Raw genomic sequence first — 27815 nt, forward strand, 5'->3', positions numbered from 1 at the left:
TGTCTCAGCCACTGTATGTCACTGATTGAATTGTGAGGTGTGGCTTATTGGAATGTTTTAGCAGACCACTGTATTTAGTTTTGATGCGGGGATGGGTTGGTGTTTTTGTGTGCGTTAGCTGGTGACTACTAAGTTGGGTGTCACCTGGCCAGTGTTGTAAGTTGTGGTATGGTGTGTACTGGGGTGTTTGCAGGCCATTTTGTTGAGATGTGATGTAGTGTGTATTGCTGTGGTTTACTATGTTTATTATGTGGGTTAGCAAGACATTGTGTTGAGTTGTGGTGTGTATTAGTGTGTGTTAGGTCAGTATTTTAAGTTGTGATATAATGTGGAATAATGTGTTAACAGGCCATTGCTTTCAGTTGTGATCGTTATGTGTGTGTGTGTGTGTGTATGTGTGTGTGTGTGTGTATGTGTGTGTTAGCAGACCACTGTATTTAGTAGTGGTGTGTGGTGTGTGATGGTGTATTGGTGTGTGTTACAAAAGCCATTGTATTTCGATGTGGTGTGTGTGAGTGTGTTAACAGGCCATTGTATTTAGTAGTGATGTGGGTGTTTGTGTGTTAGCAGGCCACTCTGTTGAGCAGTAATATGAGATGTATGTTGGTGTGTGTAAGCAGGTGATTGTGCTGAGTTGTAATGTGGTGTGTGTGTATGCTGTGGTTTGTGTTGTTGTGTGTTAACAGCCCACTGTGTTGAGCTGAGTCTGGAGTACAGGAACCACTAAGAGGGGGCATGCTCAGGGCTCTTGTATTGCATCCAATGAATCTTTTATTGGACGAATTGTCAGAAGTTCTGCTGAGTATTTGTGGCACTCTGTAATGAAGTGTTCCAGCCAAGGCTGTTCTCTCCCAGTCACTTGGATACAGTAAACTCAGTGCTGACAAAGAGGAGAGACACTCTCATGAAATTCCCACAGTGTCACAAGAGGCCGTAATTTCTGCCATTCCATCTACATCTACATTTTGCATGTGTTTGATATGCTATAAATGCAGCTGAACAAACGCCCCAATGTAAACATTTGTATTTGGCATAACTCCAGATCCAAAAAATAAAAAGTAAATTTGTGTATCTTCTGTACAGTGATAAAGCAATGAAAGCACACAGAAGGCTCTGATTATTTTTATTTTTATTCTGCTCAGAATGAACATTCACATGCTGTGACGCCTCTATCAGCAGAAATAAAAACCGAGGAAAAACCTGGCTGTAGAATTCCATCCCACTGGTGATATAATGACTAGGGGGCCTACAGAGAGAGGCAATACAGTGATCAAGCTCTGTGACCTCTGCAGGGTGTATACTATCACTAGTGTTGCTATTCAAATTTTACTCAAATTTTAGTTTACTACTTATTTATTACATTTTTATTGATATAAGTTGTTGCTGCATTTCTTCATCTTTGTAGACTAGCAATCTCTCCTAATTACTCAGTGAGAAATCTTTAGATTAATAATCAAAGCCCCTTTCACACAGGTTTGAAGATATCCCAGAGTTGTCCTTTCAGACATGCAGTGCACAGAGGGAGATTTTCTGTGTCAGACATGTTCTCTGAGCGGGAAATATTCTGCATGCTTTAGGAATGGGGCAGCGAATAGGGCAGAAGATTTACACTTGTGCTCACTCTGACTTTAGTCTTTACTAGGGTGTTAAGAGGATAAAGTCAGCGTAAAGTCCGGCACAAATATTGTTGGTATGCCAGTGCAACCCTGGAACATTCCTGGTTTACTGCACAGGTGTGAAAGCAGCTTAAGAGGTTAAGTCCAGGCAGTTCTGTCTTTAAAATGACCTAGTAAAACTGAATGAGTCTCCTGCTGACATATGACCACCGAGTTTTGGCCTGTGTTTTTGTCCATCGCTTCTGCACAAGTCCTGATTTCCTCAGTGAGACTGGGGGGCCGCCACCCTGCAGATAAAGGGGGTGGGCCGAACACGGTGTCTCTGCTTGGTGGGTGGAGTGTGTGAAAGTCTGTTAATGGACTGCTCTGATGACGTGCATAGACGACACAGTGCCCTGAGGCTGATAGAAAGAGAGAAAGCAGCGCGCTGTAGGAAAAAATGGGATGTCTCTCAAAAATTGATGAAAAATGGAAAGTAAGCAGTTGCAAGATACAAAGATGTACCATGGGTTCAGCGGAGCTAGATTGAACATTGAGTAATAGAAAAACACAGCTTATATAGTTTGACAATACCGCCTTCCATCTCAGCTCCTCCTAAGGAACACAATACACATGGAACCCTGTCATCTGTGAGGAACTTAATGTGTATTGAGTTCTATCACCTTCATGTCTAGACTAGTTCACTTTGTCTGTGGTGGTTGTTGATTACTCAGTAATAAACTTCCTTTGATATTGATTAGGTCTTCTGGTCCCACAGTGAGAGCTGTTGTGGCTCTTCCTGCTTTGCCTGTTTATATACTAAATGTGCCAAATGGTCAATCTATCTCTAGGAAGACACACTGGTTTGGAACATTTATTATGATATTAATATTGTTGATTGCAGCAAGTTAAGCCAGTCACATTTGGGTCCATGCTGTAATTTCTTACAGCGCGCACACACACACACACACACTGATAGGGGACTGAGAAGCCGCTAGCATGGCTAATCAGAGAGGACGCTACTTCTGTTCTCAGGGGACACTGATAATAATCATAACTGTGGTGCATGACTGACTATGCAAGGGGGACACAAGACAAGAATACACAAACTGGGGCGTGGACACAATTTCACACACAGAATATAGACATGTCCTAAAGTTTATAGACACTCCTTATCATTGCTGAAGTCATCTATTTTAAGGTGGACAGATGAGCAGTTTATCTCCATACAAAAGCATATCAAATAATATAGGATGCTCTGGAGCAGCTTCATGGACTAAGATAACCATGCTCAATGTCAGGCGTGGGCTAGAGGGGCATAAACTCAGCCTGCATTGGACTTTGGAGCTGGCGAACTGCATTCTATGGAGCGACTGTACATCTAGGAATATTGGGTCTAATTGGGGAGGAATTTGTGGTCCTGAACTCATAATTAGTGCCTTTTGTAATTTAATCACTGTTTACATATTAACAATGTTTATTTGTATCATGTTTTCCCTCATATGAGTGAACAGCATTTAATTTTATAGCACATTCAGTCTGTGTTTACTTTAATGCAATTAGCATGAATTCCACCTTAAGTCATTTGAAATATCAAAAATAAGTCAATATTACCCACCAATGAAGCAAGAATACAGCAAAATCCTTATCTTGGGTCAATGTTTTACAATGTTTGGAGATCTATTTGTTGTCTAAAAACCTCCAGATTTTTGAACGTCACCTTTAATGCATTACTGGTTTTTAGTTGGCATTTCCCCAGAGGTTTCCCTACAGGTTGCAACAAATATTACATTGGTTGTGAAATTTATACATTGTATGTATGTTCTGTATATGTATGCATTTTCACTCTGTGGTCTTAAGTTGGTGGGCACTTTGTCCTCCTCTTCTGTATTTAAGTGTATTAATAGACAGTTTGTCCCACTCTGCTGTAGTAACAGCCTCAAATCTTCTGTGAAAGGTTTCTGCATTCAGCCATGTGAACATTACTGATGTCTGGTAGAGACGCTGAATAATTAGTTCTGGATCCCGAACTTTCTGCCATTTTAAAAATACTACCTAGTGTTGTTTTAAAGATACATCTACTGGAAGTGCATCTTCTATTGCTGAGGTCTTCAAATGTGGATTTTTGGTCCTGACTGGGATTTTATAATGACACAGGGCCAGTCATTTGCATTAGCATTCCCAGCAGCCAGCTAGTTTAAAATCCTGGACTGGAACACGGATCCAAAATCCGGATTTGAAGACCTCTGTTCTATGGCATCATTCCAAATGACACTGGTGCTACCTGTAGTGTAAAAGTATGAGTAAATACTGTGCTGTGTAGGGTGTAGTACATGGCTCTGTGGCTAACCCACTCTTTGTCTTGCTCCCCCCAATGGCAGCACAAATAGACCCCAACGGCTTGTCGCCAAGACAAATCAAAAGTGACAGTGATGACGACGACCTACCAAATGTAACCTTGGACAGTGTTAATGAAACAGGATCCACGGCGCTGTCTATAGCACGAGCAGTGCAGGAGTAAGTATGACTGCCTATCTCTCTCTCTGTCTCTCTCTCTCTCTCTCTCTCTCTCTCTCTCTCTCTCTCTCTCTCTCTCTCTCTCTCTCTCTCTCTCTCTCTCTCTCTCACACACACACACATACACACACACACACATACTATAAAACCAATCTGTCCTCTCTGACTAATGTTGAGTCTGCTAAAACAAAAAAGGAACTAAAAAGAAAAAAAAAGTGTGTAGGCGAATACACATATTGTAGCAGAGTAGCCATTATGTTTCTTAGCCTGAATGATGCATATCGTACTTGAACTCTGTTCTATTTCTGCCTCCATTCTATGTAGCATCGCCTGCACATTATGAACAGGGCTTTAAATGCTTTACTGTAACTCTATAAAAATGGATCAATTAGCATAACTTCAGCACACAGCGACATTGTGTAGCGGTATGTAGATGTAGGAACTAGAATGTTTTAAGTATAAGGGGTATTCAATAAAATATTTGTGACATTGTGTCACATACACAATATATAGGTCTGTTCAGCTATTGCACCTGCAGTTTTCATGTTTTGTAGGATCCTATAGGCCTATAGGTCTCATTAGCTAGTTTACATTGCACATTATTTACATTGCACATATTGACACTTGATTTCAACTTCTTGCACAGTTTATCATTGCAGTGTTAATTGCCACTGCATCAGTTGTTACAACCCCAGGTTGTTACACTATAGCTTTTATATTATATTATATTATATCTATCTATCTATCTATCTATCTATCTATCTATCTATCTATCTATCTATCTATCTATCTATCTATCTATGTAAACACTGCTATAGGACCAACTGCAGGAAGAAATAACATACACTTCTCAGTCCATTCTCCAGCACTTCTCAGTGAATAAGCCATGCAGGGTAAAAAAGCCAGTTTGATTAGCTTAATTCAGTGAATGTAGTTGCCATAATAACTCTATTAACTACACATATTGTTTGTTATCTTGGGCTAGTCTGAAAAAAAAAGTGAATGCTCCATAAACATTGTAATTTAATCAGCTGTAGTTTCCAGAATTTCAGAATTTTAGCATAAATACGGCTGCAGTGTATAAGATTACAGTAAAAAATAAATGAATAAATAACTAAATAAATAACTAACTAACTAAATAAATAAACAAGAAACATAAGATAAGATATGATTACATAAGATAATATAAGATAATACTTTAATTGGTCAAAATTGGGGAAATACATACCTGGCAATTTACCATATGATTGGCATCTAAATACTGTGGCAAATGCAAGAATGGAATAAGAGACATAGCTATACTGTGAATAAGCAACATTTATATTGCCCTTATTAGGATGTAGTACAGAAAGGAGCAATGGGACAGAAAGTATCTGGGCCTGGTGTGTGACACGATTCACATGTCTATAATATAGCACTCAGGCCTACCGTGAACTACCCTGACCTACACCTCATCACACACCAATACCAAACATACACACAAACTCACACTCACACACACACACACACACACACACACACACAATAATCCCCCAACACAACCTCAACAGAAAAACTAAAATCCTGAATAAACCCTGAAAATAACAGAAAATGTGTAGCCGTTAGGCATGCAATCTCCCTGTCCCAGCTCCTTCCACCTGTTGTTCATTGTACAGTGGGAAAAAAATATAGTGTTTTCTTTTCCTATGAATATTACAGAATAATCTGTTTATAAACACAGTGCAAGAGTACTTAACTGGCAAAAGGTACTTTTATTTCCAGAATATATATATATATATATATTTTTTTTTTTTATTATTATTATTTATTTATTTATTTTTTTGCTACTGGTCATGGCAATTGACTCTTACTGTTACAGACTGTATAATCTATGGATATTTTTTTAGCAAGTGAGAATCTATAAACTTCGGCCATTTAATGTCATTGGTGGCTTAGTTATTGGAAAAATATTAAACTGTTTGACAAGAACTGTCATCTGAAACATTATTTAAGGAACCAGATGAAAAAAAAAAACCCTCTGTCTGGCACGTTTACTTTTAAGAACTGTACTTGATCAAACTCCAGAGTGTTGGCAGCATTAGTTGTCGTGTGTGTGCTGGTGTCTGAGATGTGTGAGGGCATCTCCCCAAATTAGAGACACTACCCAGGTCCTCTGCAACCTGAGGAGTTTTCAGGGGGCTTCCGTGAGAATGCTGTCCCCCTCTCCGCTCGTAAACCACAAAGCGCTTCCTTGGCCAGGCCCATGCCGAATGTATGTTATTTAGTCAAACAGCTTGGAAAGTATTCCAGGATTCTGCTGTGTGTCAGAGTCCTTTGGAACAACTCAGAGTAAATGTTTCCTTTGCTGGGAGTGTGCCACCACCGAACCTGGGACTTTGCCCCTGCTGGAAGTGTATCCAGGACTTTTAAAAACACACTGTTAAACAGAAGTGCTTTTTTGGTGTTTACAGAAGTGAGGAAGGGTGTGGGGACAGAGAGGGAGAGGGAGAGAGAGAGAGAGAGAGAGAGAGAGAGAGAGAGAGAGAGAGAGAGAGAGAGAGAGAGAAAGACGGAGCAAGAGAGAGAGTGTGTGCAGCTGTGTTCACTCTAGCTGATGAAATGAGATTACATTATGCCCAGTCAGGCTACAAGAATAACACTGATATCATAGTGTACCTATTGGGCCAGAACAAATAAACAGTTAAGCTGTAAAACAGGACTTGTAAATATTATCAAACGTTTGGATTAAGACGGTGAGTATGTTCACACTAGATGTCCAACTATGTCCACGTTAAGTTTTCCACCACTTTTCACCACATTAGCCCATTGCTGAGACGTAGGTTTGGGCTCATTTTTAGGTCTATTCCACAGTCTAGTGTGTGTTGGGTGTGGGTGTGGACCTACATGATGGGTTTGGTTGGCACTTTATATCTCTTCAGGCAGAGAATACATTTAGGAGTGGCTTCTTAATCAATAGCTTCTTAACTGCATCTGAATACTGCCGTTACTGAGTAGTTAGGACAGGGCTGAAAGATTAATCATATTTATATGTGATAGAGTACAATTTTTATTTTACACAACATTATCAAAGGAAATACCTTACGTTTTGAATAGGAACAAAGGGAAAAAACCTTTTAAAACCATATCATATCAAATTTAGAATCTAATGCTTGCAACTTACCACAGTTGGAACAGTGGAAAAGAGAGAAATATTTTTTGCATAGTTAATGCATAGTTTTGGAGCATTACACTGTACGCAGATGAATATAAAAATACAAAAGGAGCATTCACCAAAGGGTCAGTCTTTGAAGCAAAAATAGGTTGTTACTCATCACCTTATGCAAAAACTATGTGGCAGAATTGTGAACAAGTTCAGAAAGAACCTTTTTCAATACAAGATTGCAACATATTTAGCTCTTCTACAATCTACATTTCATAATATCATGAAAATATTCAGGGAGTCCGGGGCAACCTCAGTGTCTAAAGGTCAAGGATGGAAACCCCTGCTGAAGATATGTGACCATCAATACAATAACAGATATAGCAACATATCCTTAACACAGCCTGCCACTGCATTAAGAAATGCAACCTGAAACTGTAGGAAGTCATATATTCTTTCTGAACAGAAATGCCAGTGAGTTCTCTGAGACTAAACTGATAAGAGATTAATCAAAATACAATGGAACATGTTCTTTGTTTAGATGAGTTCATGCATCAGCTCGAAAGTGCAACCACTGGTGATGGTATAGGCGTGTGTCAGTGCTCACAACATGAGTAATTTGTAGATATGTGACGGTACCGTTGGTTAGAGACATATATTTTGGATGGACATATGCTGCCATCAAGATACTGTCTTTTGTCAAGAGTTCCGTGTTTACTTCAAGAGGACAATGCCAGGCCTCATGCGAATTAAACAAATAAACAAACAAAAAAGCTGTGGTAAATCATCTCTTCAGATGAAATATGAACTGGACGAGCATGTTCAGAAGAAAAGTGCCAAAACTCCAATAGAACCACATTTTGATATTCAACAAAACATTTATGGAGAGCCAATAGATGTTGCATGGCATACATAACACAATGCCATTATCATTGTAGATTATTAAGTAATATTAGAAGGGAACTTAATTGGGCGGCATGGTGGCACAGCAGGTATGGGTTCAAATCCTGCTCTGGGTGGCTGTCTGTGATCAGTTTGGTGTGTTCTCCCTGTGTCTGCGTGGGTTTCCTCAGGGTGACTGTGAGGAGTGTGGTGTGTTCTCCCTGTGTCTGCATGGGTTTCCTCCGGGTGACTCTCTGTGAGGAGTGTGGTGTGTTCTCCCTGTGTCTGCGTGGGTTTACTCCGGGTGACTGTCTGTGAGGAGTATGGTGTGTTCTCCCAGTGTCCACGTGGGTTTCCTCCGGGTCACTGTCTGTGAGGAATGTGGTGTGGTTTCCTCCAGGTGCTCCGGTTTCCTCCCATGGTCCAAAAATACACGTTGGTAGGTGGATTGGCGACTCTGAAGATTATCCATAGGTGTGAGTGTGTGTACCTAGCCACTGGAATGCATCGCATTACAGTGCCGTTCCCAAAGCCTGGATAAATAGGGAAGTTTGCGTCAGGAAGGGCATCCAGCATAAAAAAAACTGTGCCAGATCGATGGTGCGGATCGCGTTTGATCCGCTGTGGCGACCCCTGATGGGAGGGAACAGCTGAAAGAATAAGAAGAAGAAGATTACAAGGGAACTTAATTAGCAATTATATGGTCATTACAATGTAATTATATAGTAATTATATTGTTATAATATTAGCTCTGTGAATATGTTTTATCTATAGGTTTAAACTCAATCACATGTGCTACCTCCTAACTAAATCTACAGCAGAAGTGTTGTAAATTGAAATAACTTTCATTGCAAATTCATTTTCATTTGTCCAAGAGTTTCTCTGGTAGAGTTTGTACCTAGACGTGCAGGATATTTCCTGCTTATTACAAACTCTGCACTCTTCCAAACGGCTCTTGACTGGAAGTGCCCTACAAAACAGCATCTGGCAGCACTCGCAGGGAGGCGGCAGACGCTATCAGTCTTAAATGTCACACTTTATGCGATGTGAGTCATTGGAGGAGCCATGGTATGATGTGTGTGTGTGTGTTTGTGTGTGTGTGATAGTGTGAAGGAAAGAGGTGAGGATGGCACTATCAGAGATTGTGCACCTGATCAACACTGTGGGGGTGACTTCCATGTGCCCGGAGCTCCGTCTGAAGCACTCTCCTACTCCCACATGAACAAATCTCCTCCAGTGATATGTGTGTGTGTGTGTGTGTGTGTAAGAGTAAGAAAAACACCTCAGTGGTATCCTCCATATTCATGAATGCTGGAGGAAGAGAGGCTGAGCTATTGTTAGAGTGGCCTTGCAGATTTTGTCCCATCCTTATCCGTGTGGCTAAACAGGTGTGTTGTGTAGGGGTGGGGGCGGGTACACACACACACACACACACACACACACACACACGCAGTCTAAGGGAACATTATATATAGATGTCAATTCATTTTGCATTATTTCGTAGAGACTTACAGATCATTGGGTTGTGGGTTCAAGCCACTGCCTCAGCTCAGTGCCTGTGAGGTGTTCAGAGTCTTTCCTCTGGGTGTTCCTTCCTCCCGTGCAAGAAGTATTCCTAGGTGTGAGTGTGTGGAGCTGGGCTGTGGACCCAGCATGACTGGATGAGCGGTTAATTAATTTATGATTAATATAACTCTAACTTTTCCTCCGGGTGCTCTGGTTTCCTCCTACGGTCCAAAAACACCCGCTGATGTGAGTGTGTGTCTGTTGCCCTGTGAAGGACTGGAGTCCCCTCCAGGGTGTGTTCCTGCCTTGCGCCCAGTGTTTCCGAGTAGGCTCCGGACCCACTGCGACCCTGAATTGGAAAAGCGGTTACAGATAATGAATGAATGAATAATTCTAACTAAATAAGTTTAGACAATTAAATATTTACTTAAAATACTTGAAACGGATTACTTAATATTACATAATTGTATTGATGAACAGAAAAGCATGTTTTGGAGTTTTATCAAGCATTAATTGAACTTAGAGACACTTAAAGTAAATGTGTATGCATTCTTTTGACATTTGACTGATTGCCTTAGTTTTTTTGAGTTCTGCAAACTTCAGGCTTTCAGTGTGGAAGAAAAATATCAAACACTTTTTTCCTCTTTTTTATGTGATCAAATAATAAGTGTTTAGGCCTCCTGCCCTCATTGGCCTTGTGTTCAAACTAATCCTGTTGAACCCCTCCCTCTTCATCCACTCCTTTTTACCATTTTCTCTCTCTCTCTCTCTCTCTCTCTCTATTGTACATTTTAGTGTTGGGTCCTCTTTGTGCATTTCCTACAGAAAGACCATATTATCACAGGGGATGTATAAGTGAAAGTAAGACAAATGAGCAAAGGCACAACAGTGTCCTGAATGAAACAGATCACTAGCACCATTTCCACAAACAGAGGAATTCATACACCCTCCCAAAGCTGGCATGTCAGGGTTATGCACGGTTCAAGGAAGCCAAGTGTGGTGTGGGGGATTTAGCAAGCTGTGTGTGTGTGTGTGTGTGTGTGTGTGTATGTGTATGTTTTGTTTTTTTATTGAAGAGTTTTATAATAAGATTTACAATATACTCTTGTGCCAAATAAAGTAGATATTAGCAGGTGTACAGCCATTTTATTTTCATATGAATCACCATATAATTAACATCTATAATGTAAACTGAATAGATAGAAAACTAATTGGCTTTCATTTTCAAAGCAGAAATAATTTGATTCAATTACAACTCTCCATAAATCAGCTCAAAACATTATGAATTTGTCTGATGTCACCAGGGTTTGATTACATAACTATTAGATTAAACCTCCACAGTAATTCTCTGATGTCAGAACTGTCTGATTCAGTTTGTAAAAATATTTAGAGTAAGATTCTTTAAGAGATGCTGGAATTTCCTGACGTCACCATGATTTAAATGTACACTGTCGGTAAAAAGATACAGTAGAGGTACATTATAGTCATTAAATGTACAGTGTAAATGTACTTTTAAAAGTGCAACAGTGGGTTTAAACTCTAGTTTTGTTCACTAAATGTACATTATTTTCCCTTCTCCAGAAGGAGAGGTGAATATTTGTAAACATTCATTACAGAACGGTGTAAAATCAAAGAACATGAGATGAAACTAAATGTATGAAATGAACACAATTTTAAAATCTACAATTAAAATAGAAGAGTTATAAAACAGTTATGGTCGCTAACTACAGGTGCTGAAGATGTGCCCTTGAGGGTACCACCACGGAGAGTTTTTTTTTTTTTTTTCTCACAGTGTAACTAATTAGTTACATAATAATTTTAATTAATTAAGAAATTGTTTATGATTTTAATAAGTAGCAATCTCACTGTATTAAATGTTTATGAAGTTAACAACTGAATTTTATGTGTAATAACACTTTCAAATCTGTATTTAATGTTGCTTCACCCTTTTCATATCTATCAAATGATATGTGCTCATTAGCATGTCACACACTGTAGCTAAAATGTTCAGTGTTGTGCACTGTATAGATCAGGTGAGAGGTGTGTGTGTCTGTGTGTGCTAATTAATGTTGCCCACACACTAGTTAAAATGTCGTGCAATATATGGATTAGGTGAGAGAGAGAGTGTAGTCAGTCTGCTGCTGTGTTATTTCTATGATTCTCGTGGCGTCCCCTGTGAGTGAAGTCAGAGTGTAAACATCCTGTGAGAGTTCACTGCTGAAAGTCTTTCCACTGTAAATCCTCACTGTCGCTTCCCTGACTCCCCTCAGAGCTCCCTACGCTTTTACTCCCTTTCTCTCACTCTGTCTCTCTCTCTCTCTCTCTCTCTCTCTCTCTCTCTCTCTCTCTCTCTCTCTTCATTCCTCTTTTATCCCCTACTGACGCTCATTCTTACAGCAGTCCTTCAAACTTTAGTCTTACACACCTTAAAACCTGAAAGTGGTCTGTATTTGTTTCCACATTCCATTTACTCCCACTTGTAGCTACAAAATACAGGATTTTTACAGTCCTAAGTTTAGCTTAAGCATAGTTTTTGTGCGAATGAACAGTTAATTGAAGCAGTTAATAATTACGAAGCATGGTGGCATTTTTTCACTCAGTAGCAGAATACTGAAGTCCCAAAATCACATGAATGTCCACTTTTCATGAATCATTTGAGCACATCAGTTGTCTTTTGCACTGTGGGAGAAACAGGAAAAGGCACTCTTCAGAATGACTCAAGATAAATACTCTTTATATTTACTAGCATTTATAGTTAAGAATGGTTTTGAACTTTGCTGGAAAGGTTTTTTGACAGCTGCAATATATAATATCCCTTTGGTTGCATAAAGTCTACATTTGGATCTTTGCATCATTTTCAAAACAGCCTCATAGATAATGATACAGCAGAGTAACCAATCAAACAGAAAGCTAGAAAAAAGGGCCTTTCCTAAAGCTGTGGTCAGATCACTAGTCAATTAATCCAGCTAGTTACCAACTAATAAACAAACACTTTCTAGGAGAAAAATTATTGATGGCATTTTCACGACACATTACCAGAAACCATGATTTCATGAAAAAGTCATGTCTGATAAAATTTAAATTAATTAATAATGGTAGAAACGTGAGAGTAATAATAAAGTAGATCAGCGTGTCTCTAATGGTGTTTATATAAGATTTGGAGTCAATGAATCATTAATAAGTTGTGGGTGGAGCTATAGCTACACTTACCTATAGAGTGAAGTAGATTAATGTGTCTCTGATTAAGCATGTATAAGGGCTAGAGTCAGTGGGTATCTTAGTTGTTGTTGTGGGTGGAGCTATGATTATAGTATTTATAGAATCAAATATATTAGCATCTCTCTTATGGTATTTATATAAGAGGTGAAGTGGCTAAAAACAGCCCTCACGATTATTATGATAACCTCCACCCAGAGCATAAATGAACACACAAAATGAAGGGAAGGGGACTCTTTAAGGGAGGACACATGAGGGAGGGTGAATCATTTTTAAACAGAACCAATGTCTCCATACACAAGCACCTAAACACATACCACTATAATTAAACTATGTCTATATAAACAACAACATTTAACATAATGTTTCTCCCCATGGGGCCTATGGGCGTATGCTGGGAGCCATTTGGTATGGCTCCACCCCTTACCACCCTTAGCCACGTGCAGGGCCAGACTCACCCCACAGTATCTCTGTAGTGAAGCTGAGGTTGGGTCTGTGTTTCTTGGGAGATCTGGGTCTCAGTCTAAGATGGAAGTCACTGGAGCCCCTTATGATGATTTTAATTCTCTAGAATTAAGTATAATTTAAAAAATAAAAGTGCATCAGAAGGTTTGTGAGCAACGCCATAGAAGAAACTTTTGGTTTCTTAAAAACTCATGATTTTTAAGAGATGTGTTGATATATACATTCTTTACTAGTTCAAAAGTAATTAGCACAAATGGTTCTTTGTGGAACCAACATTGGTTCTTCTGTGGAATGGCTCAAAGAAGCCATAGCACTTTTATTTTTAAGAGTGCAACATTACTGTAAAATGCTGCACCATTCAGTACACTAATAGGACTTTACAAGTAGGTATAGCAGCAAGCTACTCTTCTCTCTCGCTCTCTCTCTCTCTCTCTCTCTCTCTCTCTCTCTCTCTCTCTCTGTCCTGTGTGTGACTTGGTTCTGGGCAGAAGTACAGGGGAGTTCAGCTTAATTTCTGACACATTGTCTCATTTCCGCTAGGCCTCCTTCTGGCATTGAGCCAACACCAACAGGTGACCTCTGGAGCAGAGGAGAAACAGGAAGTGGGCCGTATGTGGTGGAGACAGTCCACTGGAGGCCTCATATGGCCACACCCACTGGGCTCCCACAGGCTAGCTCAGGCCATGCCAATCAGCAGGCAACGGCGAGAGAAGTAATCTTACTATAGAGAGAGAGAGTAATAGGTGATAATAAGAATAACTTGCTGCTACACAAAAAGTCATGTCATTACTGCATTTACAGCGGTGTTACTGTAAATCTGCAGCATTAATATTACTCTATGTGCCCCAAGTGACTTCTATCTGAGACTGACCAACCTCAGCTTCACTACATAGACACTGTAGGGTCAAGTCCCCCCACAGTAGTAAAATGTATTCAGTTTTACTACCTCTAGATCTGCAAATACAGTTAACTAGTTTCTTGGGATTTTTTGTTCACTATATAAACTTAATGTTTAAAAAATTAACCATTTTCTTTTTTATGTTGACCTTCTAAGTTTTGAAGAAGTTGTGAATTCTTTTGAACGTTGGAGAATAATTAAAAATGGAGATCTAGCTTCTACCACATTTTCTCCTCAATGGACGCAGTCTTCACTGGATTGTGCATGGTATTAATGATATTTGTATATATTGTGTTAGAAAATAGATTAGCTGTTTTATTTAAGAAAATAAACGCTTGCTTTACAGTAAAAGGGATTTTAAATGGATTTTTCCTCGATTGCCTAAAATCTTGCTCAAAGACCATTATATAACTACTTTGATATACAATCTTTACAAATCATGGATATTTGGCCCATTTTTCAATTTTTTAACCACCCACACATACACACAGATAAATATTGTTTGGAGAATGTATATATATCATTTTCAGTTTTGTCTCACAGTTACATAACTTTGCTGTTTGCTTCCGTCTTGGGCTCGTTTGCTGCTCAACATTAAAAACTCTCACTATGACTAAGCAATCAAGTGTGTTACTCTGCATTGTTGGGATGTTACAGTGACTTTCATTAATTACTTGGAGACTTACCCTATCCTTAATCAGTACTATTACTTTCCTAAATCTAACCCTGACCCTAAACCCAACCTTAACCTTAACATGTCTTCACTTTAAACTGCAATGTTATACATTTAATGATTTACAAAATTGGCCTCCACAACAAATCTCTCTCTCTCTCTCTCTCTCTCTCTCTCTCTCTCTCTCTCTCTCTCTCTCTCTCTCTCTCTCTCTCTCTCTCTCTCTCTCTCTCACACACACACACACACACACACACACACTCACACACACACAGTTTTTTCCATTAGAGATGTGGCAGCATTAAATACATTAAATATTGATCTGGAATGAAAAGGCTTTTCATTATGGGGAGGCACAGTGGTGAACTGTCATTAGGAGAGACCAAATATCACAGAACAACAAGATGCTTCAAGCTGAAAATTGGTGCTTGCTTCAGAAACAGGGCTGATCAGATTCTTCACCACGGTCCTCAGCTGAAATAGATTAGGAGCATAGCGCCATCTAGTGTTTCACAGTGTCTAGACCTGAACCTTTCTCTTTGTGGCTTAAATCAGCAATGTAAAAGTGAAAATTATGCTGTGACATGCTGAGAGAATAAAGAGTTTACACTTACTTGTGTGGACTGTATGAATTAATGGCATGAAATAAGGAAACATGAATGCGCTGTTAAATTCAGTGTCTGTGGCCAATTTTAATGTAAGTGACATTCAATTTTCATTGCATAGTTGTACCTGTACCTGTAAAATAGGTCAAATAAAGGTCTGCTTTAGCAAAATACCTTCATGAAAACCCTCAGTTTTCAACTGTGTGAGGAAACCTGAGCATCATGAGGAAACGCTCTCAAACACAGGGAGAACTCCTCACAGAGAGTGACCCGAGGCAGAGTTTGAACCTACAATCCCTGGAGTTATGTTACAATGACACTAACTTTTGCTCATCTGTGCCACCCAAGGCAGACTCAACAGATTCTGGGAATCTTCGAGTCATATTTATGAACTATATTATTGCAAATATATTAGTAAAATATTGATATTTTTATTGTTATTATTATTGATATTTACTTCATGATATAAAGATCTGCATTTATATATATATATATATATATATATATATATATATATATATATATATATATATATATATGCTGGTTCATTTTATTTCCCTTTAAGATTCCTGTTTTATGCATTATACTATGTTCTATTAACAATTTACTGAGTATGACTACTGTATAACGTCTGCAGGGTGTTGTTACGTCTGAGGAATGTGAATGTCTGATGAAGTCAATATAGACAAGGACAGGAAAACTAATTGTGTCTATAAACCCCTCATATAGAATCTTATGTTAAATGTGTACCAATTACCCTCAGCTTAATGAGCACTTCACTACTGAATGTACCACAATTCTTAATGCACGACCTGATGTAGAGTTTTGGTAGTATGTGATTAGATTGTGCCCTCTGATTCTGCTGGAAAATGCAATTTAAAAAGGATGTAGTGAGCCACCTGGTGGCAGAAGAGAGTTCAGTCATCAGCTGTAAGAGACCCCCGGCTGAGACCAGCGCCAGCTGCTCAGAGTGGGTCAGTGCTGCTGTGTCTGTGTGGTGTGGTTGGTCTTCTTTCTGCTGACTCATGCCTGTCTCCTCTGTTTATTCAGTTCCATGTCTCCGTTCAGTATTGAGAGCATGCGCAGACCTCGGCGCTCAGAGTCTCCCGACTCCAAGAAGAGACGCATTCACAGGTGTGACTTTGAGGGCTGCAATAAAGTTTACACCAAGAGCTCCCACCTGAAAGCACATCGGAGGACACACACAGGTTAGACTCTCTCTCTCTCTCTCTCTCTCTCTCTCTCTCTCTCTCTGTCTGTCTGTCTGTCTCTTTCTCTCTCTCTCTCTCTCTCTCACACACACACTCACACACACACACACACACACACACACACACACACACACACACACTAACAAATGCACATACATACAGACCCAGATTTATTCTTGTTACTGTATAAAAGGTTGTGAGAAAAAACAAAGCATAAATTACACTGCCACTAAGAGTGAAATCCCAAAAATTCTGAAGCAAACAAAAATGAAACCACAAGTAATCACAATGGCGCAGCAGGTAGTGTCACAGTCACACAGCTCCATGGTCCTGGGGTTGTGGGTTTGAGCCCTGCTCTGGGTGACTGTGGGTGTGGTGTGTTCTCCCTGTAACCGCATGTGTTTCCTCTGGGTGCTCTGTATTTATCCCAAAAACACACGTTGGTAGGTGGATTGGCGACTCAAAAATGTCCATAGGTGTGAGTGAATGTGTGAGTGTGTGTATCACCCTGTGAAGGACTGGTGTCCCCTCCAGGGTTTGTTCCTGCCTTGAGCTCAGTGATGCCGGGTAGGCTCTGGACCCACCGCGACCCTGAACTGGTTTAGTGGTTACAGATAATGAATGAATGAATAAACTTCCATCAAATCCTGAAGATTCTCCAGGTGACTTAGTGCTTGCACGTCATGCATGTTATTATTATTATTATTATCGTTACACTTATATAGCGCCTTTCTAGACACCCAAGGACGCTTTTACAATCTACACTGCTCAGAACGCTCAATTCACACACACTGGCGAGAAGCGGCAGCCAAACGCGCACAGCGTACTCTCAACCAGAAACGACCGTCCACCTGGAGGACTGCATCGGGCACTAGGGTTTAACCCAGGACAGAGCGCCAATCCATATCTGGGCTCACACATACAGACATTCATTCACACACCAGGACAGTTATTACAGAAGCCAATTCACCTACCCTCCATGTTTTTGGACTGTGGGAGGAAACCGGAGCCCCCGGAGTGTGGAAATTGTTACCCCCTAGTGGCCAGATGCCACTTATATATGTTGCAAGCAATATTGATTTGTTAATGTTGTAGTGTTGTGGCTTTATGTTTCAGTGCTGGACGTTTCTCACTGTTTCAACCGAGGTTTTACATTTTTAATTAATACATTTAAATTTGTGTTCTTTCTTATGGATTTGCATCAAGACCTATTAGTAACTGTGTTGTCTGTGTATGCTGATGTCAGCGTTTGTTTGCTTGAGAAATGCTAATGCTAATGGACTCTCTGGGCCTCCGTAATGAAGAGATGACCGTTTACATACATTGAATGACTGATTTCAGCTTTTAGTTTAACTAATTTTCTGTAAAAGACTGTTGCCTTTTCTGTCTGTTGTCAGCATTGTATACCCTTTGACAACATGATTCAAAGTTACACTGCTTGTGATTAACAGTATCCTGGGTGAGGTCAGTCATAAAGGTAACTCTAGCAAAATGTATCTGGAGAAACCCAAGAAGCCAAAAAGCAAGGGTCAGTAGATGGACAGGCACAATGCAGGCAAATCAATGAACCAATGACCTTCTGTGTTTTGAATTTTAGATAACTACACACTGATTCCAAAGACTGAAAATAATGGCTTCTCATTCAACAGGGCAGTAATAGGGAGGTTTTTCTCATTTGGTTGCAGTAACAGGATCTGGTTAGCTCTGGATCACAAACTCCACTGAAACTCATCACAGAGGCGTACTCCATCATTGAAATGAATGCAGTTCCCCTACCTCACAGACAAATACTGGAAGTTATATGCCCCTCTGTCTGACACTTGCTGGCCAGTTGGTCATATCTGAAGTCCATTCAGGAATAGCCTAGGTTTCTGGTGATTTCTCACCATTACTGGAAACTAATTTATTGAGGTAATATTAATTAGCGAGGTCAGAGCTACAGAGGCGTCCAATGTTATCTATTCCAGCCATTTCCTCACTGTCCCAGACTAAGCAGATGTCTCATATGTGCAGCATGTTTATGTTAGCCATGAAATTATTTTATTGTACACATTTTTCCATTGACTTAAAGAGACTGACTCAATAAAATGATGTAAATTGGCCAAAATTCATAGGACATGTGAGCAAGCTTGCAATAATGTGTTTTATATATATATATATATATATATATATATATATATATATATATATTTAGTGAATACAGACCTGATGACTGTACAATACAGTCAACTACTGTTTGCCAGTATAACATATATATTACTTTATAGTAGTTTTGAATGGGAAAAAATCCAGCATCAAAATTGTATTTTATTATTCAACAAGAATTTTTATTTAACAAGAACGAACAGTGCAAAACCTACATTGATTACAGCAGTTGACTAATGTTACTGTCTTGTCAATGTCTCTTACCAACTGTGTGCGCCCCAAGAAACCCATCTATAATTTCAGCTTTAACTGATTAAATGAGGTTAAATCCTGTCCCCTTTTCTTCTGCAGGTGAGAAGCCATACAAATGCACGTGGGACGGCTGCACGTGGAAGTTCGCTCGCTCCGATGAACTGACGCGGCATTACCGGAAGCACACAGGGGTCAAGCCCTTCAAGTGTGCAGACTGTGACCGCAGCTTCTCACGCTCGGACCACCTGGCCCTTCACCGCCGCAGACACATGCTGGTGTGAGCCCGGTCCACCTCTCAGACACACATACACCAACATTCTCTCTCTTACATACACATACACACACTCACACACACACACGAGCATGCTCGCCAGGCCGGGGGGAGCTGGGTTCTCTCCCTGCACTCGTTCAGCTGGGCTGGACACAGTCACAGGCGAACTGGACCCCCGGAAAGAGACAGAGGACACAGGAACGGAGGTTGGACGGATGCGGCAGGATTGGAGAGCGTTTGGACAGGCTTGGGGTCAGCGTGGATATTCAGGATGTCTTGAACTCTTAGAGAACTTCAGCACTTGCCTGAGGGAACGTTCATCTATCTGCAGTTTGTTTGGTTTTCATTCAGCGTCTTCTTTTGTGGGGAAAATCCTGCTTCCTGGTGTCATCGACAATGTGAAGAACTTCAGAATGGAACGGCTGTGTTTAAGCGTTTGTGGTTTGACCCAGGTAAGACCTGGGCTAGGAGGTGCGAAATTTGCAGAGACTGCAACAATTCATCTCCTACCAATGCTTCTGGGTGCATTTCTGTGGCAAAGGAGAAGAGGCGATTCCTGAGGCAAGAAATCATATGGATATGTTTTTTTTTTCCTTTATTTTTTCCCATTTCAGCAAACCAGCGAATGAGATTACCCCCACAGTAGACTCCTTCACTCTTGTGCTTTGGTTTTTCCCTTGAAATGTTGGTTTTTACACCAAAAAAAATGGATTTTACTGCTGAAGTGTGTGGAGTACGCATGGTTTTATGAACTCTTGAGCAGGCCTTGGGACTCCACTCTGTGACACTTCAGGTTTTCAGCCTCTTCAGTTCGTATTGGTGCATTCTGTTCTGTGATCGGCGAGTTAAGTGCAATTGTACATGATTCATAGAGTTTTCAGTATAAGATTATTTTGCTTTTCTTTGTTCTGTTTTCATTTTTTTACATTGTGTACCCTTTCTGCGTTTCACTTGCTTTGAAGTAGTTTTTTTTTTAAATAGGATGGGCCCCTGAAATCAACAGTAACAGCAGTACATTCAGCAGTATTACTCACCCCACCAAATGATACAAAGAGGACCTGTAATGTCAGGTACATCACTGACCTCCTCTTGATGGATTCAATGCCCAGTGCTCAATCTTGTATTCCTTCTTTGTTTCTGAATAACCTAGGATACAAAAAAGGCAGAGCACTTCTGCTAATGTGGTTATATTATTTTGTTTGTTTGTTTGTTTTTTTTTGTACTTGAACAGACAATACATGCCAGGAGAGCAATACACTCACTCAAGAGCAACTGGGGAGTCTGCTCTGACGTCAGAGGGCTTTCAAAACATGGACAAATCTTTGGCTTTCTACCAGTGCCACTTGCTTTTCTATACTGCAGAATCTTCTATATTTGTAATGGATTTGTAGCTCTGACATTTTGGACATTCTCAAACCATGGTAGGATTTGATTGCATCTGAAAGATTAGATGTTCTTTTTAAAGTGTAATTTGGAACAGCACACAATGGTTAGTCTAAGTGAACCTCACTTTGTCCCCATAGACGCAACTGAACCATGTACAGTCATGAACAATATTGCTGTATGGCATTTAATTAAGAATTTTGTTTCTTGCCATATTGTTACATATTTAAATGCATTCAAGTGGAATTCTATCAATTTTGCTGAGTCTAAACAGTCATTCAGAATGGTTTTAGTGTGTAATGGTTCACTGTAGAGTACACAACAGTGTACTGAAATTGTGCAGGTACCTCTGCAGCATTAATTTAGGTTAACACGGGCAAATGATATAAAAGCAATGTTTCTTTAATATGAAAATATAATAATAGTGATGTAATACTTATTTGAAGAATCTTGCTGTGTATTCATAAACAATCAGATAGTTGAAGAAAATACACAGCGAGAACAAGTTTTATAACAATTGGACCATTTCCCAACAAACCCCTCTCAGTGACTGTTGATACTGTAATTATTCAGCTATGCTGAATTTCTGAGAAATCTGTGGAATTGATTCAATAGCAGTAGGTCCACACACTGAAATTGACCTTACAGTGGAGGCTAATGATGCCAAACAGAATCTGAAATGGACTCCTGATTGACCAACAGTACACTAAACACATTAAAGAAGATCGTTAGTGAGCTACGGATAATTATGTGCAAAAGTTTGAATCATATAGTATACTATGATAAATTACACATATATTTTTGGATTTCCCAAATAATAATGAAGCACATATTTTACAGGTACACAGCAAATTCATCCGTGTTAAATTAACACTTTTAGTGTAATAATTTAACACTCTTAGTGTTGACACTAATAGTGTAGATGTAACACTAGAATTTGCTGTGTATATGGCATTTGTCGGCATATTTCAGTCCACTATTTTTCAAAAATAATAGAGTTAAAGATTTTCTACAAATATGATCAATTAAAAAAACAAATCAATACAAAAAAAAAAACATAATTATGCATTAAAATATACAAAATATTTGTTCACTTTAGAGGACATGTGCTTTCATTTGATTAGAGGTGCCTAAACTTTTGACAGCCTCATTGCCTTCCAACAACCTGGCCACCAGAGGGCAGTCATTTCAAAATAGTTCAGGAAAGAAAAATTAATATAAATATATATATACATAGGCTAATTATATTAAAATAATAAGAAGAGCCTAATAAGATCTTATTTATCTGAAGAATGAACAAAGGGGACATGATGTAATGAGTGACCTACTCTGATGTGCCAGAAATAACCACTGAAGAGAATATTACACATACGCTATATGTCCAGCTTGTGGAAACCTGATACTTCTTTTGAAATGAAGGGTATTAATAACTCTAGAGTAGATACTGAAACATAGCTGTGCGAATTGGATGATATTCAGCCCCCCACCCAAAAAAACAAACAAACACTGAGGTCAGGTACTGATATGATAATATGATATGATAATATTAGCTCTGGATCACAAACACCACTCTGATTCATTATAAAGGAACTAGATAGAGCTCCATCACTCCAGAGAACCCAGTGCTGTATGGTAAGCCTGTTGACTTATGTGCAGCTCATCCAGTGTCCATGAATGCATGTATAAATGGGGTCTACAAATGTCTGGACATATAGACTAGTGTATATGACTTCTTTTTATGATCCCAGAAAATGGCCACTGTTACATATAAGTCCAGTGTATAGTCCAGGCCGAATGAGCTCAGACACTAGACTCTGTGTGACTTCTGCTTCAGTTCTCTAGCTTTCTGTTCCTCCAGTGATGCACTTTGAAATGGCCAGTACAAGCCTCAGTGATACACACAAACACACACACACACACACACACAGGAGCAGGTACACACACTTAATTTGATGTGCACTTCTGTTGGAAATCTCCACGTCTCCCTGTGTGAAAAATGCTGTAAAAGGTGTGTCCATTAGAAAAAAAGAACTTGACCAACAGTGTCTCTTGCTCTTTGTGTTTCTGAAGTATTATTACGATCCTATTACGTCATTTTCTTTTGTCGCTTCGTATCTATTTGTGCACAGATTTGTGTGTTTCCTGTGGTGTATGGGCCCGAACATGTCATCAGCACCTTGTTTTTTATGAAGTATGAGCATGAAACGGATTGGAAACACTTTACTGTATGTTATGGTTCAGAAAGCTTCATTATACCTACATAAGCCTGACAGAGACCTGCATGAATATCTATTAGTTCTTATTTATAACACTTTCAAGTGTGAAAACTGACTAAAGCAGCATTTATGACAACTGATGCTGGTTGGAGTAAGCTTTTATAGATGTGGAGTTGTCATGAAAGGCTTATGTAGGTATCATCTGAGTAAAGTACAGTGTTTTCAAAGGATTTTATTACTTTTTATTTTTGGAACACTTTTTATGAGTTCTGCAATCAATGTGCTTTATAAATGAAATGATAAGGTGTTACATTATATACATAATACTTTATACTGCCTGTAAACCCTCAGAAAAACTCCCACTGTGGCAATGAGGTAGTACGTTTAGTACCTTTAATCCAGCAACACACTTTTATTGAAAATAGATTTTCAACTCCAGACTCTTATTTTGTTTTTCTAATAAAAACATACAGATATTTAAGTTTCCTTCTGGAGAAGAGAAAATAAAATATCTTCAAGGTGTACAGCTGGACCTTTCAAGACCCATGCTGTAACTTTAATGGGATGTTTACACTGTCTGTACATTTAGCAAACATTTATTTTACTGAAAATGTAAGGATTGGTTAAATTTGTTATAATCACATGGAAAACATTTTATAAAATAAGAGCATGTGACTTTATTATGTCAGGTTTCATCAGGCATTATAAAATCATACATTAAGAACACTGCAATCTTTATAACACATTATAACAAGGTCAGTAATGCGCTTATGAGTGATTTATGTAAACTGACTTCTCAAGGTCTTGTATTCTTGCTTTATACTAATGCATTCAAGTAGTGTGAATGCAGTTATGCAGGGTTCTGTTTGATATTATAAGGTATTATGTATGCCATATGATGCCTTATCCATGCATTTATGGAGGATTATGAATAGAACGTTCATAGGAAGTGTTACTAATTATTTTTCATTTAGACTTGACATTAATCAACAGTTTATCTTATCATCTTATACTGTATATTTTTGTTGTTGTTGTTTATTTTGAGGAATTTCTGCAATGTGGGGCACTTCATTCTGCATATGACTATTTTCTGTACAAAGAAATCTTTTTGAAAATGTTGTAATATATGTGAAAGTGAAAGTTATTACTCAGTTTTTTGCAGGCTGTAAATAACTATTAAGAAGAAGTCCTTTTTATTTGTTTTGTAATACAAGGGATTACATTTATACATATGCAGATTTTTTGCAGAGACCTTACATGTACCTGTTGTAATTGTAGAGTACAATGGGGCTGTATGAGAGAGCATTTAATGTCCTGTCCTGACATTAAATGCACAGATACTTTATGATTGATATAATGTGATTAAACAATCTAATAATAATGCACAGTTGCAGTCCACACACAGTGTTCAAGGCCCTTCACTCGCAGCCATTTCTAATTTTCAGTTATATTTTTCGGCTCTGTTTTGCTGTTGTACTAATCTAACAAAAGAAAAACAACCCTCTTCGGTGAATGTTCTTCTCCAAACAGTATTGAAGAGCCATTAGCCTTGTTCCCTCTTTTTCTTTTTTTTTTTTTGATTTTACTTGATTTCTGATCTTCACCTTTTTATATCAGTTCTGAGGCTGGCATCCTGTCAGCTCTGTACAGAACAGACTGTAAATGTCTGCTTGAGCAAACACAACAAGAGCCTACAACTAGTGTGTTTACCTTCACTCAAGACAATGTCCAGTGTTAAAGGGGAGTTTCACCAACTTTTCAAACTTTTAAAAGTTCAGTTGCTGAGATTCACATGGCTTTGATCGTCAAATACTGCATTTTGGAGAAAGACACTAAATCTGATTTTCCAAACTGTGCTGGTGATAGGATCCAGGGGAACAATGTCCACTGCTTTATTTTCTTTCCAAAATACACAGTGAACCGTTGCTTATCTGTTACACGCTGATAATGCTGACACTGATAACACAGTGATGAATCAAGTGACATTGACGTGAAGAACTGAATGGCGCCCCTTCGTGGTGCATTTTGTTAAACATGAGTTAGTGTGTGAAAGAATGAGTGACAGTGGATGAAAGAGTGAGTGATAGGTGATTTAGAGAACAAGTGAATAAGTGACTGAGTCACTCAGTGTGTGGCAGTGAATGAGTGAGTGAATTAGTGAGTGGCGGTGAAAGAGAAAATTCATTAGAGAAAATGAATGAATGAGTGACCATGATAGAATATGTGAGTTTGTGATTAGTGAATGAGTGAGTGGCAACAAACGAATGAGTCAGTTAGTGAGCATGTGTGAGTATGAAAAAATGGATGAATGAGTGTGTGAGTGAGTATGAAAGAAAATGAATAATGAGTGAGTGACCATGATAGAATGTGAGTGAGCAATGAGTGAGTGTGTAAATGAGTGGCAGTAAATGACTGAGTGAATTAGTGAGAATGAGTGAGTAACTTTGTTAATTAGTGAGAATGAGTGAGTTAATTAGTGAGTGGCAGCCAACAAATAAATGAATTGGTGGGCATGGGTGTGAGTATGAGAGAGTGTGTGAATGAGTGAGTTACAGTGAAACTGTAAATGAGTGAATAGTGACAATTCAGTGTGTGAGGAAGTAAATTAGTGGGTGGCAGAGAAAGTGAGTTAGTGAGTGGCAGTGAATGAATCAATGAGTGTGTTTGTGAGTCTGAGAGATAATCAGTGGCAGCGAATTAATGTGTGAGTGTCTGAGCATGCCACAAGCCAATTCCATTAGGTGCTTCATATCTTTAATCAGGGTAACAATTTGCCTTACAGAACTGTGTATGTTTTATGGCAATATCATATTTCAAAACTATAAAACAATATCTCAGATATCACGCAGTACCGTTCTCAACATTTTGTGCAGCTTTCATCTGGTTCCTATCACCACCACTGTGAACATTTCTGACCCAGTATCACTGGAGCATTCCACACTCTTATTGACCTGACTGTGCAGAACCCTGGTGAAATTAGTGTAAATTATTATTCAGCTATTTTATTTTAGTATCATAGTTTGTACTAAATCACTACTAATATGTAATTTAAATGATATTCATTTAAATTATTTTGTTATTTTTGCCACTCTTCTCATACATTTGAAGTATATTTCTCCGAACTGTCTCACTGAACCTACAGGTGCATAAATTATTAATAAAAAAACAAAACAGCAAAAAAAAAAAAAAAAAAAAAAAGTCACTAATACAAAGCGACCAACAGACCATGTCAAAGGGGTGACTAAAAATAGAAGTAGTTACACAAAATAGTATTACAAATTAGAGGTATAAGACTTAAAATACACAGCATATAAATACATTCAACATGTATTAGAAGAGTGGTAAAACAGAATATACTAGTACTCTCATTATATATTAAAGCAGCACTGGGTAATATTTTTACCTTACAATTACAGCTTCAAAATCCTTGTGATGCTCCACTGACCTGGAAAATGGTGTCATTGCTACTTTGGGCTCAGCACTGCAGAACATGTAGTATGTAACTATTAGAGGAAGGTTAGGGTATATATATATATATATATATATATATATATATATATATAATTTTATTATTATTATTTATTTTTTTTTAAAACAAGGGAAAGTTTGAAAAATGGTCCCCTTTTAACACTGTAGTTAATGAGAGTATCTTTGATGTTTTTAAAATCAAACACTGCCTACTTTCCACTCTGGCAGTCTTGCATTTTTTGCGGCATAATTTTGTAACGGCAAACAGGGTCAAAGTTATGCAATAATGAAGAGTGCCTACTATATGAATTGCTGACAAAAAGTGCACAGGAAGGCAACAAAAAAGTGGTGCCGTAGACACAAATGTGCATCCGATCCCAATAAACCTGTACTAGTCACCTGAACATAATGTGAGTACAGCAGAGTGTACAGGACAGAAGCCTATTTGTAATGCACTGAGCCTTATGGATGGTTCGAAGATGACATTTTTAGCTAAAGCTGTGAACACCTACCCATTCATCACCTTGTTGAGCAATGCTGTATGTGTCTCCTACACAGATCTGGATGGATTTTCTGTTACAACCCACAGTATTGCCTCAACTGAAGGAACCAGTTTCTTCATTAATAGTGATTTTATCTCTTTGCTTGAGTCCAGATTTGAATTTCATGATTTCAGGCCTCTCTTGTGGGTGGGTGTAGAGTTCTTTGGTGCCTGCTGTCCTCCCCAGAGATATCTTCCTGCAAGTACAAAGAGTTTTGGTACAACACGGACCTTTGGTAATTCCTTGGTGAACAGCTTGTTTCTTTTCCCTTTTCAATTATGTCTGTACAATACTGCTTCTGTTTATGAGCTCTTTTTATCATTTCATTTCTCTGCACTCTGTATATTTCCTTCAATGCCTTGGTTTCCAGTTGGTTTTTGTTTGGTTTTCCCTGATATTCTGTGATTATCGTTCTTGTATTTATGTATAGTGTGTGTGTAATTGTAAATATATTCAGAGCTCTTTTTTTTGTTGTTGTTGTTGTCCATTTTACCCTGCTCTGCTTCAAAGGGAGTCCCTCCACACTGAACCCTAACCGAGGATATTCTCATTTCAACTGTTGCAGAGATTGAAAGAAGTAGTGTTTGTTTCTTTTTCTCTCTTTTTTTTCTTCCTCTTTCTTGCTTTTCCTTTCTTTCCTTTTTTCTTTAGAGTTCTCCAAAAGGTATCTAAATATTCTGTGCTTTTTTTCTTTTTTTCTTCTGTAGATTCTTTTACTCCTTTCCCTAAAGATTGAGCTGTGAATTCAAATGGAGTTTTAACATTATACTTGTATGATAATCTAATCGGAGGCATGAAAGTTAATAAAGTTGCATTTTGTATGGAATATGA

The 27815-nt window shown here is 38.7% G+C and overlaps 1 protein-coding gene across 2 annotated transcripts in view; it reads left to right on the forward strand.

Annotated features, from left to right (window-relative positions):
* Nucleotides 1-27789, forward strand: part of klf12b (Kruppel like factor 12b) — a 76020-nt gene extending 48231 nt beyond the window's left edge. For both annotated transcript variants that reach the window (XM_066686111.1, XM_066686112.1), the window contains exons 4-6: nt 3977-4112; nt 16547-16704; nt 19204-27789. In XM_066686111.1, the coding sequence (XP_066542208.1) occupies nt 3977-4112; nt 16547-16704; nt 19204-19385 (476 nt within the window). In that variant the 3' untranslated portion in view covers nt 19386-27789. The remainder of the gene's footprint in view (nt 1-3976; nt 4113-16546; nt 16705-19203) is intronic.
* The last annotated feature ends 26 nt before the right edge of the window (nt 27790-27815 follow it).

This window comes from Hoplias malabaricus, chromosome 12 (genome assembly GCF_029633855.1).
Source record: "Hoplias malabaricus isolate fHopMal1 chromosome 12, fHopMal1.hap1, whole genome shotgun sequence".
NCBI classification, from domain to species: domain Eukaryota; kingdom Metazoa; phylum Chordata; class Actinopteri; order Characiformes; family Erythrinidae; genus Hoplias; species Hoplias malabaricus.